The 15,225-nt window shown below is 41.3% G+C and overlaps 3 protein-coding genes across 5 annotated transcripts; 1 reads left to right on the top strand and 2 right to left on the bottom strand.

Moving 5' to 3' along the window:
* Positions 1-32: 32 nt before the first annotated feature.
* LOC136442937 (large ribosomal subunit protein bL20m-like) lies at positions 33-2,835 on the bottom strand. Its single transcript, XM_066439978.1, has 4 exons — positions 2,676-2,835; positions 1,712-1,822; positions 1,261-1,338; positions 33-229 (listed from the first exon to the last, which is right to left on the bottom strand). Exons 1-4 carry the CDS (start codon positions 2,757-2,759, stop codon positions 62-64), a joined length of 441 nt encoding a protein of 146 aa, XP_066296075.1. The 5' UTR covers positions 2,760-2,835; the 3' UTR covers positions 33-61.
* A 164-nt stretch (positions 2,836-2,999) lies between these two features.
* On the top strand, positions 3,000-8,980 carry LOC136442936 (cytidine deaminase-like). 2 transcript variants are annotated; one of them, XM_066439976.1, is made up of 5 exons: positions 3,000-3,130; positions 3,937-4,056; positions 5,646-5,757; positions 6,515-6,572; positions 7,486-8,980. In XM_066439976.1, exons 1-5 carry the CDS (start codon positions 3,055-3,057, stop codon positions 7,612-7,614), a joined length of 495 nt encoding a protein of 164 aa, XP_066296073.1. In that variant the 5' UTR covers positions 3,000-3,054; the 3' UTR covers positions 7,615-8,980. The 2 variants fall into 2 exon arrangements, with proteins under 2 accessions (XP_066296073.1, XP_066296074.1); XM_066439977.1 differs by lacking the exon at positions 5,646-5,757 and adding an exon at positions 4,875-4,986.
* Positions 8,981-9,131: 151 nt separating this feature from the next.
* On the bottom strand, positions 9,132-12,406 carry LOC136442939 (galectin-4-like). Of its 2 annotated transcripts, XM_066439979.1 has the most exons (5): positions 12,285-12,406; positions 11,571-11,641; positions 11,011-11,218; positions 10,243-10,377; positions 9,132-9,451 (listed from the first exon to the last, which is right to left on the bottom strand). In XM_066439979.1, the coding sequence occupies exons 3-4, from the start codon at positions 11,131-11,133 to the stop codon at positions 10,249-10,251; spliced, it is 252 nt and encodes an 83-aa protein (XP_066296076.1). In that variant the 5' UTR covers positions 11,134-11,218; positions 11,571-11,641; positions 12,285-12,406; the 3' UTR covers positions 9,132-9,451; positions 10,243-10,248. The 2 variants fall into 2 exon arrangements, with proteins under 2 accessions (XP_066296076.1, XP_066296077.1); XM_066439980.1 differs by lacking the exon at positions 12,285-12,406 and having other exon boundaries at positions 11,571-11,652.
* Positions 12,407-15,225: the final 2,819 nt, after the last annotated feature.

Raw genomic sequence — 15,225 nt, 5'->3', positions numbered from 1 at the left:
TTGTAAATCAATCTTTCATTCTGAAAATAACTTCATAGACCCCCTCCCTTAAAACACCCCCCTATTCCCAGTGCACGACCCTTGTGAACACCCCCTCCGGTTGTTTTCCTGTAGCTGCCATCAGCCCCTCTCCGTAGGATATTCTGGCGATCTCAGCGAGGGCCTTGAAAGTCTTGGGTTCATAGATGGCCAGGTGAGACAACACCTTCCTGTCTATCTGTACCTGGGCCTGAAACACAGGGAAACACACATGGGTTACTGCATGGTCTTGTTGCAATGGCAGAATCTGGTGGTACATTGTTCAAAGGTACTGGAAGTTTGAAAAGATTTGGGAAGTTTGAAAAGATTTGGGAGTTTATATAGATATAATACATAATACACATGGAACAGGTATACCGCAATGGGTGTAACGGTCTTGGCACAGGTTTACACTGGACCATGCAATTTTCATCACAAGTCTACCGACCTACCAGCTACCGTGTAGGGTACTGCTTAATGTATGTAGCCTGGTATACATGCCTATCATAGCTACCAAATCTCTTTTGTCCTCTCTGCAAATGGTAGCTTTAATATATAGGGGTGGACACCAAGCTGACTGCTTTGGTCCAACATCTAAAATTGTTGCAAGATTTCCAAACAGTAGCAACTTTCCTGTCCTTTCACTAAGTATTAGTTCAAGGATGGGCGGGCGAGTTTGTGGGGATATATCAGAGCCCCGCCTCCCGAGGAGGTTGTTGGCGTCCCGAGGGCGTAGCCCGAGGATGCCAACAAGCTCCGTGGGAGGCGGGCTCTGATATATCCTCACAAACAAGCCCGTCCATCCTTGAACTGATTTAGAGCACAGCCATCTGTCCGAAGCAAAGCTAAGCATACATATTGGGAAATAGTTTGACATATACACTGAAACAAACACAATATGCCAATATGAATGTTTGGGTTTGTGAGTCTCTTTTTCTTAGAATAATCCCCAGTCCACATGTGGTTTTACTTCTGTGGTTCAGTTGAGGTGACAGGCGAGTACCAAGGAGTGACCATTATTTCCTCTCCCTTGAGGCAGAGGTGCTATAACCAACCTGGGATCTGGTCTCAGCCAATGGAGAGCCAGACTTTCTGTTCAAGCACCTCTGCCTCAAGGGAGAGAGGTGCTCGAACTAACTTTGGCTGTGTATGTGGATTTCAAACAGCAAAATACCCGCTCCTGATTGGCTAAGGACAGATGGCTGTGCTCTAAATAAGAGTAAAAAAGAAGGCAGTGCTCACCATGTCCAGTCCAACCACTAAGTGTTCGTATGACAGACCGTGTTCCTCAGAAGCTGCACGGAGTCGTTCTATCCACAGCTGTCAGGGACATCATCATCATCATCAGGGACATACAATGACAACATTTGTGTAAGCTTCACCAATGTATTTATAGATACATCACTCACTCACTCACTCTCACAGTCACTCACTCACACACTCAGTCACACTCACCCTCTCACACACACACTAGACTGGTAGGATGTGATTGGGAAGATGGTGTCACTTGTTGTTTAGACAAAAGACATGTACAAGAATGTTATATAGACACAAACACTAGAAAGAAGTTAGACACGAGTGTTACATCTTGATCGGGTACTGGGCAACACCCATCTTGTTGGGGTAAAGCACCCAGGGTAGAGTGCGCTGCGCTTTTAGACATAGACATGAACGATAGAAAAAAGACACTCACCCCTCGCACAAATCTTTTCTTCTCGGCCCGTCCTCTCCTGGCGTGTCTCCACGCGTGCTGCATGGACTGGATTGCGATCTTGTAGCAGTTCCTGTGTCGGCCCCAGAACCGCTGGAGGGAGAGAAACAGCACAGAGGTCAGCTGGGGACATTATGCAAGTGTTTCGAGCCTGGTATTACCATTCTAAACTGGCCGGCCAGCTCAGGAGTGTTTTAACGACTGCACTCCTATTTATAGGGGGTGTCCCTGTGGTGTAGTGGTCTGCGCCTTTGCTACTCTGCCACATCTGGTTCAAATTACTTGGACCAGAAGGACTGGGGTTCTAGCCCCAGTTAGGGCACTTCTGGACAAGAGGCGCATTGAGTCATACCAAAGACTTTATAAAAAAATGGTACATACTTATGAAACAGTATGGAAGTTAAACACACTCCACTGCCAGTGGACTAGCCCCCTGCTGCAGTGATTGCACCACAGTGTGGCCCCAGGGCTATGAAACGGAGATGGGCACCGCCCTATACATCAATTATGGTGTGGGAGGATTTTAACTTAACTAACTCCTATTTATAAGTATTAGCTTTTTTCGATGTTCAAGAACATTAGAAGGGTGTATTATGTATACAATGTAATTGACATTCAATAAAATTTAAACTGTTATACTTACTTACTTAATTGGGCCTATCGCCCGTCCTTGGGCATAGGCCACGGACTGTTATGGCTGAATGTAAATCAGGAAATGTTGAATTTTGACATAAACATTAACTATAGTATAAACAGTAGAATGGTGGCTTTAGAATTTAGGGTTGTTGAATACAAAGGTTCTTGGTTCGAATCCCAAGCAGGTCCCAAAATATGAACATGTGCCCTTGGGAGAAGAAAACAAAATGCCCCCCTCCCCCATATCACAAATCCTCGTATCCACCAAAGCTTTCAGTCCGGCATTATTTCTAACCTAAGTACCACATACCCATGTGTTGTTGAAGACATATCTCCTTTTCCACCACCTATCTGGCGGTGGGCTTCTCACATAGCGCGCTAAAGTCAGAAACATCTCTTTTTCTGGACTTCCACGCGAAATTTGGGAAAGAGAGGAGGGTGTTCGGTCAAGATTTGTAAAGCAGCTTTCATTGGCTGGCTGACGAATAAAAGGATGCAGCCTATTGGTCAATGTATCCAACCGACAGGTTAGTGGTCAACTTCGACTTTGTTCATTCATATTTTCAAATGATGAAATTGTTGTTAAAATAGTAAAGTAATACATTATATATGAGAGCAAAATTATTGCACACCATAACTCCGTTTATATGAAATGTAGACTAGTGCACAGCGCCACCTGTCGATTATGAATGGTATGTCATGTGGGGCTAAAGGTCACTGAGAACAAAATGGCAGACAAAAGTGCGGCGTCTGCAGATCTTTCAGGTGAAAGTTGTTCGTTTTCTCCATTCCATTGTGGGATAATAGGATTTTTCTGTCTAGAAACTTTTCATAGTCCTCTATATAAACAATTGGACAAGAATGTGTAGAAAAGCACAATCCACGTTCGAAAAACAAGCCGGAAATGTTGGTTTTTAAACACAGAGGGGTTTTTAAACTTGGCGAAGTTTTGTTTGTTTAAATTCGAAAACGCGTACCCGGAAGTTTAGCGTACTTGTTCCAAAGTCCTTTGACTGATGATCACGGGACTCTTAAATTTACTGAGAAACCATGGAAAGATTGTATACTGCATATTCAATAACTTTGCTTTAATTATTTCGATATATGATTTACAAGTAACGTTAATTCACTCCCCTATGCGTTAAGTCCCTTGTTCTTTGTTACGTATTGTTTTGTGTCAAGCTTTCTTTGTGTGACGTTGACATCACATGTATGAGTCAATTTACAATGTCAAACTTGACAAATGAAATTTCTGGGGTTTTTTACGTGCGCACAGCTTGGCAATCAATCTGTCGTTTTAGTTGTCTGTATAAAAAGGGGCGTGGCACACTCAGACACACAAAGTACCAGTCATTCATTGAAAGAGAAGAAACAAACCTTTTTATGACTGCATTTCTTGGTTGTCAGGGGTTTCTTTCACCATTTCTATTTCTTAACAAACATTTACTTGATAAGTGGATTTTTTGTGACTTGACCCGTAATATGCATTTTTAGTCATTAGTACATTGATGACAAAAATACAGCCATTTTTTCTTCTCTCTTCTAATTACCTTAATGTCCTATCCACACAGAGGAGCAGATACAGGAGTTAGTACAGAAAAGTCACCTGGCCAAGAAGAAGGCCTACGCACCTTACAGTAACTTCCACGTAGGAGCAGCGTTAAGGACAGAGGACGGGACCATCTTCACTGGTATTGTACATGTTGTCTGCTCATTTCAGTTGGCATCACAGTGAAAATCAAGAGTTCATCAAAGAGTGGAACAAATTTTAGCCTGGTTTGGCAGAGGCTTAGGTCCCTCCTGCCTTCCCAGTCAGATCAAAATTGATGAACTGCCGATGACATATTCTCCAAGGAGAGGTTTCGGTCGAGAACGCTACCAGTAGGAGTGGCTGTGATTTTCAACGTGGAGGGATCAAAATGTTTAAAAATCGCAGCCACTTCTAGCTCTCTCGACCGGAACCTCTGCTTGGAGAATAAAGATGTCCTTGCATAGATGTAAGTGATACTAACACACTAAATTTAACTTGTCTCGTCCCTTCACAATATCAGTTACTGGTACCTAACTATCTTATTTTCTTGAATTGTTTTGTTACATTTGTTACATTACCATGACTGTGTAAGTGCTAGTTATCCCTGCACTAAGGGCTCAGTATATTTGAGTTTACAATTGAAACAGTTAGTTAGCACAATGGAAATACCAAAGCCTGTTTGCTGAGGAGAGGTGACTCAAAACCTTGAACTTAAAGACACACTGAATATATTCAAATTGACAGTATTTTACCAACTTTTATAAAATTTACTTTGTTTAGAAATTACCAAAATTAAAACATGAAAATTCGTGATGTAGATATTTTGCAGCAGGCATTTTCATACAGTATTGGGTACCGGTAATCTTACTTGCTTTTCTACTAGTAGCTTATCAACTCCTATGGCTGTTCCATTGACATAAACGGGGTGTTTTTCTCTGTCCCCCACATTGGTGTAACGACGATCTTGATTTCTTGTAGGTTGTAATGTAGAGAATGCCTCCTATCCTCTGTGCTGCTGTGCAGAGAGAACTGCTATCTTCAATGCTGTTACCGAGGGTTGCAGGACATTTAGAGCCATGGCTGTGGCCACGTATGTGCACAAGCTTGCTGCAAACAGGGAGAAGTGTCTCAAAGCATGGTCAGAAACGTTGATCAATTTCATTAGCCCCGGTGCAATTTGATTACTACGGTGGATCCTAACCTTGCTGCCCTGAAAAAAATCAGGGAAGTGGGTATTGTAACTGGATGGCACCCAGGCAACAATTTCATGTCAAAACAAGCTCATAGATAACAATAAGCAGATCAATTTTGAACTGGGCAAAACATTTTGGACTAATGTTTCTAATTTCGTACAGTTTAAACATGCATATCTGATATTTTGTAAAAGTAACTTATATGCAACTCAACAGCTCAAAATGACTCCAGGAGAAGTAGGTCATGGGTCTGATTCTTGAATTGAACTGAGAAGTCTTCATCCATCATCGAAAACTAAGAAATCTTGAGGTTTTTATTAATGAAATGTCTTCAGATTCTTTGAAAAATCTTGAGATGTTCCAAATAAATCTGAGATGTTTTTTGAAATTTCTTTATCTCAAGATATTTTTCGCCATGACACTTTCATTGAAAGTTTGGGATCAGGAAGACAAAATAAAGGAACATCATTACTGTTACTGCTATGCTTTGGGACTTTTCTCTTTATATTTAGCTTTTAAATAGATCAACTTAAAATGTCTACACTCTTTATTCTAGGCTGCAATGTAGAGAACGCTGCCTACCCTGTGAGTTGTTGTGCAGAGAGGACAGCTATCTTCAAAGCAGTGTCAGAGGGGTACAAGGCATTCAGAGCCATTGCAATAGCTGGGTATGAGACAATCATCTTTGGACTGATAAAACTATCACTGTTATTATCTCAAAAGTGAGAAAAGTTTGAAGGTTGGATGTTTGTCCTGGACAGCTAAGTCTAATTTGTATATTCAAAGCTTGAAGCTTCTTTATTTGTGCACAGTATCCCTCTGGTTCTGTGAAAGATGTGATGATCGTTTAAGCTCATTAAATCATACTCAAGTAGATGTTGTTGTTCCAATTGTTGCCTCACTGATGCTGCTTTACGAATGCTGCTTTACGAATGTTAGCTCTTATTGAATGCTAGCCCAATGGCTGTTATGCATTTAACACATGCCAAAATATTCTGGGAAACAAATTCTAGATCTAGATATTGACATTGACAACCACGTTTTTTGAAGCATGCATGCATCAGTATTTTTTTATTTCCGGCATTTGAGAACAGATCTCATGATTTTGGGTGACACAATAGAATAAATCTCAAACAATATGGCTAGCAATGAGGCTGGGAGCTCTTCAACATTTGTACAGTTCAATGACTTCACAATGCCACTCCTTTAACATTGTTTAGCGATGCTATCGGGCAGTTTCAAACATTGTTCAATTCTGAATGACTTTTATCTTAAGCACAAGCAGTGCATGAGATAAACACGCCTTAAAGCATGCGTAAAGGCTTTGTTTTTTCATGAAAGTATGCTTAACTTAATATGCGAATACTTTACATGTGCATAAAGATGAGATACCATGTAGTGATGTTTCCTGCCTCTGCCCTGCAGGAATGTTGAGAGTGAGTTCCTGGCACCCTGTGGCAGCTGCAGACAGGTCATGAGGGAGGTAAGGATAACACTCAGCCATAAGGCCACACCATTTTAATTTCTTGGTTAACGGAATTTAGAAAAAAATGCTAGATTGGAAAATCAACATGAGAACAGAATCTCAGAGGAAAGTTTGTACTTTGGTGCACACAGTTTCAGGGGGTCAACAGGGTCAGGTGCAAGTTTTCACCCCAGCCTTCTGTTTTCATGATTTTTTTTTTTTATTAAGATTTAAAAAAAAACATTAACCAATAAATTAAATTGTCGTGGCCTAATGAATCAAAGTTGAGCTGCAATTGCAGACACAAAGAATTGGACTTACCCAAATTTTTTCGACCGATCAACTCCAGTCTTTGTCAAGGAATGAGCAATCTACAGCTTCTGTGACATCATATTACGCAGATAGATAATCAAATACTGGATACAACTAGTAGAACATGTGACTTGGTGAGCAGTGGATTGTAAGTTACACTTACAGAATGATACTGTGCCATTATGTTGGCAATAGTACCGGTTTCTTAATGGAAAAATGGAGTATGAGCATAATGCAGGAGAGCGGATGGACCAAGCAGGTGTGTGATTAGGTGGGGCTGTCTAAGGCTTTCCAAGGATGAAATTTTGTTCAGATAAGTTACAATTGAAGACTCAGGCCACCCTGTGCACTGGTATGGTCGGTAGTAGTGGTCTATTTTGTACCTTTAGCAGAATCTGCTCCCAATAGATTGATACATGAATCTAGATCACTTCAATTGAATTAACTTGCAATTGATTGTCAGTTTTTCGTGGGGGTCGTTTTCATAAGGTAGTGGTAAACTAGTCTGTAATACAAACTCTGCTGTCTGAGGAATATTGAATCACTCTAGGGGGTCCGCAGATGTTGGGCTAGTGAGGAATAGAATTGTTGAAATGTTTCTGTTTTGTCCTGCTCGTAGTTTGGGACAGACTGGACGGTGTACCTGACCAAGCCTGACCTGTCATACCGGGCCATGACTGTGGGGGAGCTGCTACCCTGTAGCTTTGGACCAGATGATCTCAACAAGCCAAAGGTCAAAGGGCAGTGAGGAAACCAGTCCACAGTGATATACAGACAGAGGGAAATGAGGTATGCAGATGATGGTGTCCTCTTATTTAAAACTCTACAGTGAATCATTCTCAAATGTGAAATGTCAACCCTTTAATTCAACAAGATACTGTAAATTAATCTAAAAAGGAAAAGGAGGGTTTTGATGTGTTATAAGTTTGATGATATAAGTTTGATGTAACATCATGATGATGATAATGGTTATAAAAATTTAAGTTTGCTGCCGAAACACAAAGTCTTGCGATACCAAACACTTGCATGTATATCCTGAGACTTTTAATGGTGACTTGTTACTACCTATAAAGGTTAACCACAACCAATGTTTGGGATGATATAAGAGGAAGTTCATTGTCTCTATGTTACTCCATTTCCCTTTGTCACTGCCCAACAAGAACACCAGTGCCTTTTACAAATTGCAATTTGAATACTTTGACAGAGATGAAAGAAAGAAACAGTGTTATGTAATGTAATTACATGAATTGAATGTATGGCCATGCTAATATACTGCATCTAATTATTCAAGGGATGTGTCTGTGACAATCCTCAAAATCAGGTGTTGATTTTTACTCTGTATTCATAATGTTTATACACACATTGATTGTGTCTTAAAAAAGATTTAAGGATATGTTCAAACAAGTGGTGTCAAACAGGGAAACGATGTGAACAAAAAGTATGTTAGAAATTCATGGATGAATTTAGAGGATCTCGGTCCAGTTACTGGTTAATGATGTAACATCATGTTTGATCCAATCGCTGCACACTATAAATGTTCAAACATGATTCAAATGTCATCAGTAGTTTTTGTTTTCTTCAGTTAAAATTTAGGATATAACCACAATGTTTTTACATGTAGGCTGGATCAGAGGCCTGTGTTTGATTAGCCAATAACTAAGCACACTCAAGCTAATGTTATCATGAAAATGAGTTTGATGACCATTCAAGATAATTGGTCATTGTAAAATATTCAGGGTTTTTCTTTTTACATTTTGATGGTGCTGTATTTGGTAGTGGTCATATTGATGCATGTACAGATTTTTTGCAATGATATTTGTTTATTTTAACATATCAAACTTGACCTATTGTGTATAGATAAGTTTTAGGATCTCAAAGAGGGACCAACATCTTATTGTGTGAATATTCCTGGTGAGCCAGTTGAATAACAGTTACAACGCAGTATGCCTAGCTCCTTCAACTTCCACAAAATTGATTTGTCAGTTAATGTCTGTCATATTGAAGGAACAAAATCATGTAATATTATAATGAATGATTATGATCTACATAGAGATGAGCAAAAAGCTACAAAGAGTCGACCTCATTGCTCCTCCATTAAATTTTAAAACATGAAATTTGCATTTTATGTATCTTCCTGTTATTGTGTCTGTGTGCTTTGGATATGTTACCAGAGCGACAGTCTAAGCCATCGAGATGCCACAGATATCTATCATGGCAACTAAGAACCGAGGCAACATCTGATAAAAAGATCAACCAACGCACATATAGGCCACTCATCTTGGTTTATTAACTGCAAATTCAGCGTTACAAAAGCAACATCTATTTGTAAGCACGATTATGATAATGTACATACACGCAGAGACACGAACACCGGGTATGTTACCAGTTTTACAATGTTGCCAGTCAAGTTTGAGGATTACAATCATACATGAGATGTGTTAAGGACGTTAATTTGACAAAAAGAACGCAGGGTGGTGATTGGATGATGCAGGTGATCACGTGATGCAGTGTTAGCACTGAGGCGGGGTGGATGGTGGCATCGGCAGCAGGTGACGTCATTACTGACGTCGCTGCGGAGGTCACTCCTGCAGGGGAAGGTAGAACCGGCAAGTGAATGATCAAAACATGAAAACTGGAAAACATGTCATAATGTTATGTAAAGTAAAAGCAAGGAAATTTGATATGCGTGGCAGGATGAATATAAACGTCATTCATCTGATTAAAGTGCGAGGTACATTGTACCTACCACACCTGTCTGTAACGGTTATTCCAATTTGAAAAATAAACAATCATTATTATAACAGTATTTGATACATTCTTGCTGTATTCTCAGAACATAGTATTTTAGGCATACTGTCTGACAGAATACTTGTATGTTTCAACACGTCAGTATAATAGTTCATTGCTTCTTACCAATTATATAGCCCAGACCTGAATTCTTAACAGTGTCACAATTAAAGTCTGAATAAAGTAAAACTAATTATTGCACGCACTGCGTCGCTGAACTGAAGGTTTAAGGATAAGAATAAACATTCCACTTCACATCTTTTGTTCATGGTGTGTAAACCAGAAACTGATTAAACAATAGTCATTTAAAATTAAATCATACTCGCACCGGTTCAATAGCTCTTGGGCTACACAACTTTGTGCAATCACTACAGCAGGGGCTAGTTCACTGGTATTGGTGTGTGTTTAACTACCATACTCTTTCCCAAATGCTAAGTGCTAAGCAGAGAAAGCAGTCGTTGTACTCGGCCTGGGATCGAACTCACGACCTACTGCATGCAAGGCGAACACCCTGCTGATTAGGCCATTGCACCAGAGTATCCGTATCATGACTTAAGTTCAAGACACAAAGTAGAAAGTCGGTTCTTACCTGACCTCAAGCATAGCGGATGGACGTGATCTCCACACCCCCACGTATGGCCAGGTGAGTCACCCGTTTGAACGGGATGTTCTGAGGGAGACTAAACTCCTGATTGGCGCCGCTCCCTAGGTTTTTCACAGAAACCTGCATGGCAGTGGTAAAGAATGGGAAACATCTTTTATTGTGCTATTGGTGTCTTCTGTAAAATAGAGCACTTCCCATCACCTTTTTTTTCAAATAACCATTCTTTTCAAACCTGTAACAATCTTTACTTGAGTAACTATTCTTGGTGAATCTTTCCTTAATACATGTGAAATATACAATGTCATATGTAGAATGAGCATATGAAAGAAACTACCTTTCTTGACAAATGTCGGTGTTTTCAATGAGATCTTTTGAGATAGAAAAGAATGAGCATGGAATATCAAGTTTCCATTATGATATTTGGTCTCTGGTAGCGGAAGAGACAAGAGGAGTCCTCAAAGCCCATGCAGCATCTTTCTCATCTTTATAACACAATGGATCACACAGCTATTGTCTATCCTAAATTAGAAACTACACACTAGTACATGTATATTCAAGTCTGTATGAGCTGCGTATCTACTTTTTTGTCCTAGTTTGCGGCCGAAAAAAAATTGTGTTTTTCTCCACCAGGTTGCACAGCCGTGGATCAATGTCAGCAACAAATTCTTTCCCGCAAACTTTACGTAAACCAAAAACTATCATGCAACTCATGGACTCAAATATGCGCACAAGTGTGAACGGACCCATATGTACCTTATACTTGTCCTTCTCCATGAAAATCGTCATCTCGAACGGTTTCCCCTTCTGGAACGCAGTGTTTTTGACCAGGCCTTCCTCGCCCCACTTCCCCTTAGACCGAGATTTGAGGGCCACCATGTTGCCGTTCAGGCTCGGGTTGATGCGTAGAGCGATGTCTGCAGAGTTATCGGCGCCGCACCTCAAGTCGACAGTGAAGCCAGCGCTGCCATGGGGGAAACACACCGAACTTGTCAATGGTTGAATGAAATTAAATAATTGCAATTGCATTATTACTGTTATCATTTATTTACTATTGTTATCATCACTGTCATTATGATCATTATTAATTTTTTTGTATGTTAATTTTCTGTTTATAGTATCACTGTATGTACATTACTTGTTTTATTTTACATGTAATGCAGGGCCCCACTGTAAAGCAGTGTCAATCACAGAGCTGGGCAACCCTGGATAAAGATGACAAAATAATAGCAATCAGTGTAAAAGTTTTGTCTCTGACAATTTGCAAAGTACAAGACTACAGATTCCAGTTAACACAGAACAAGGTTCACACTGACCTGCCGCGTGCCTGGACGAAGGGTTTTCCTGAGATGATGATCTTCTTCTCAGGAAAAAATCCTTCTGGGATCTTTTGTTAAAGGGGACAGATCGAACAAGAAGGAATGAGAAACAACATTGTACAGGAAAGGTTTCTGGAGAAATATTTATACATTGTATCAAGTTGTTGGATGACATTTCATGCACTTCATACGGCGGTTCACTGTAAGGGAGGGTATCATGTTACGCGGGGGTATCACGTTAAATGTACTTGGGCTCCCGCGCGATCCGGTCAGGGGAGCTTTCTGTAACATCTTCCAGATGATCATGATAGTTAGCAGTTGAAAACAACCTCGCACGTGTCTCGCCAAAATCAAATACTGTAAAAGTAGCCAATGTGTATACCCCAAACCCATTTTACGCATGTTACATAATTTGTCTGAACTTCTACAATTAAGTGGTCACCATAGACCCTTTGACTGTATTGCATAATATGATTGGGAAAATCGTTCACTTCTGAGGATGCGCTCAATGGTTGGAGCAGGGCAGCAGTTGCGTCGCCATCACGCCAAAGTTCACCATGTTTAGTTTTGATCTAGCCTGTATTTACACAAGCTCTCGGCCGGAGGTTACTGACCCCCACCCAAGGGGGATGGCGGTTACAGGCCGGCTGGCCACTAGGAGCGCGATTCGTCAGGCTAGTTTTGATCATGATGTAAGAAGAAAGTACTTACATCCTTGATCGTAGCCGTTCCTCCAGAACCCTAAGGGAACAATTTAAAAGTAGTTTTAGAACCAATGTTTTAGTTAAGTGTTAGAAGTTCTGTTAGTGTCATTATCAGCACTATACCACTAATCTATTTTGTATTTGTATGCCTGTACTTAGCCCGATAGGGCATGAATGTATGTATATAGTCAGTCGGTCTATAAAGACTATGACGTGGTACTGCGTTACTTCCAACAACAAAATGTACAATAAAAGTTAATATCATCATTATTATTATTATTATTAACACATTCGTATTGTAAACATCCCTTTTGTCCAGACTGTCAGCTTTACAGCAGATAGCGCTGTCAGATTCTGTACTGAATGAACTGTCGAGGGAGCGCAGCAGGAAGCATGGATTTTGAAATATACTGAGCGATATTAGGAAAATTGTAAGGATACCCGAATAGAATAGGTTGTCTTGTTTCAGAATATTCAACACATTTGTCCATGTTGTGTTTTTTAAAGATTTACGGCATTGTCTGCAAACTTCTGCCTGTACATATACAGTGTATTGCATGTAAAGTGTATATATGTGTGTATAGATTTCAAAATGTGCAGACCAATAAATATGCTTCTTACCGAACCCGTACTAATAGTACGACGTCGTGCGACTGACACAGTGCGACGTCGTGCGACTGACACAGTGCGACGTCGTGCGGCACTGCGGCGTCTCAGTTCTGAGAGAACAACCGAAATGTCAAATGAAATGTCAAAAATCAGCCTTTGCTAGTCAACAAAGCGAAAACTGCTAGGTGACCAAAGCTACAAACACACCCAGCATGACACCACGTAGTCACAGAGCCCTGATCCCAACCGGTCAGTATTCAGTGACCAAACGGCATTTCACTTGTCATGAGGAAAAGCACTTCAACAACTTAATGAAGAAGTCATCAGAGGTCATTTTATTTTTTAGTTTCATCACCAAGGCACTGAAGGCTAAAATATACACTTTTTGGTCTAAAAAATGAACTTAATGAAGAAGTCTTCAGAGGTCATATAGTTTCTTAGTTTCATCATCAAGGCACTGGAGGCTAAAATATACACTTTTTGATCTAAAAAAGCAAAAAAAAAAATCCCCAAATCCCATCGCTCGATAGTTGGTAACAAATGTCATTTTGATGTCCCCGTGCATTCAGTGTTCTCGATAAAGGGAAGATTTAGCAGCAACTTACTGTAGCCGTCAGAAACAGCGAGAACCGCAAGGATCACCACAAACACCGCAATGAGACGAATCTGCATCCTGATGATTCACAGGTTTCCTCCAAAAAACCTGGAGGAAGAAAACAAAATCACAGCATTGTGACGTAAGCAAGGTCACATATGTTACACCATACATTATCTAGAGCTAACGGAAACCGCCGTCAGTATCGAATGTATAATTTGTATACCTCACGTAAATTTGCGTAACCCACGCAATCTCATTTGAATGAGCATTGTTGCCGTTCTTATTGTTAATTGTATATCCGTTGTCCTATAATAGCCCTTTATAATAGCCTCCGGGTAGTTGGGCATTCCTGTCTGTATGCCATATTATCCAGGTTAATAAATCAAATCAGAAAAAAACAAATCGTATCATACTGGGATACATGTCTAAGCCATCAATGAAATTTAACAAGTTAAGAAGTGCCCGCCCGTTTCATTTGCATACCTGCCCCTCAGTCTGCCCACTCCTTTCCCAGCGTTTATCCCGCTTACTCTGTATACTACCCCCCCCCCCCCCACACACACCTATGTTACGACCCTGCCACGTATACACCTAGCCTCTACCAGGCTCCGCGGATCGCTGGGAAAATAGTAGAAAATAGCCAAATAGAGTGGATTGTATGAAGGGAGTCGGCTACAAAGAGAGGGTCCAATAGGCAATCGCTTACGAATGTTACCCTCCATGGCCAAAGTCCCCCGGCAAATATTCTCCCTTTAGCCGGCGCGGTTAGTCTGGTAGAGACTACCTGCCACCGTACAGAGCACCTTGTGACGCGCACGTGAGGCCCCGCACGAAACGTTTCCCACGGTTCCGGCCGGCGCTTCCCGCACGGTCCTAGCCTCTACCAGGCTCTGCGGATCGCTGGGAAAATACTAGAAATTGACCAAATAGAATGAATAGTATTGCTGGGGGGAATCAGAGCCGTGGGTCGCCAATGGTCCTTACCTCCGTAGCCGACTCCCCTAGCATTATATAACTATTCACTGTATTTGGCTAATTTCTACTATTTTCCCAGCGATCGGCCGAGCCTGGTAGAGGCTAGCACGGCGCGGTGGTAGGGTGTTCTCAACACTGGGACGGATTTTGGACGACAATTTAGCGAGTTGGTCAAGTTGACGTGTTTTTAGGCGTTTTGTCGGGCTTTCTATTTTGTCCCATTTTCTTCATGTCGCCAACCCACATACAGTATAAAGAAAACGGGACAAAATAGAAAGCCCAACAAAAACGCCTAAAAACACGTGAAACACCAGCCGGACTCACTTCTCTAACTGATTGGAGAGTAGCGGTCCCCTTCCTAGTTCCTTTATTCTGCACCCGCCCTACTGTGCCTGCACGAGAAGCCGTGTTCCACCTAGACTCCTTCCGTGCAACGCTGTCTCTGCCCTGCCCCGAGTCAACTCTTTCCTCCTCCACTCAAACACCACACACACTGCTCTGTCTCGTACCATGCACCCTACTCATCCGCATTTAACTCCTTTCATCGAGCACCCTAGCCTGTTCAAGCAAGGCACTGGGTGGGATTTGGACAGCACCATATGGTAGCAAGTTGGTCAAGAATGTGGTTGCTGCGGTACCGCGCCAAGTCGACAAGAATATCGTGTCCTACACGGTATCATGTCCCAGTATCCCATGGCCAGTTCTATGGTGCACCGGTTCTTGACCAACTTGCTACCATATGGTGCTGACCAAATCCCACCCAGTG

This window comes from Branchiostoma lanceolatum, chromosome 10 (genome assembly GCF_035083965.1).
Source record: "Branchiostoma lanceolatum isolate klBraLanc5 chromosome 10, klBraLanc5.hap2, whole genome shotgun sequence".
In the NCBI taxonomy this organism is placed as follows: Eukaryota; Metazoa; Chordata; class Leptocardii; order Amphioxiformes; family Branchiostomatidae; genus Branchiostoma; species Branchiostoma lanceolatum.
This window is presented reverse-complemented; position numbering and strand designations above follow the sequence as displayed.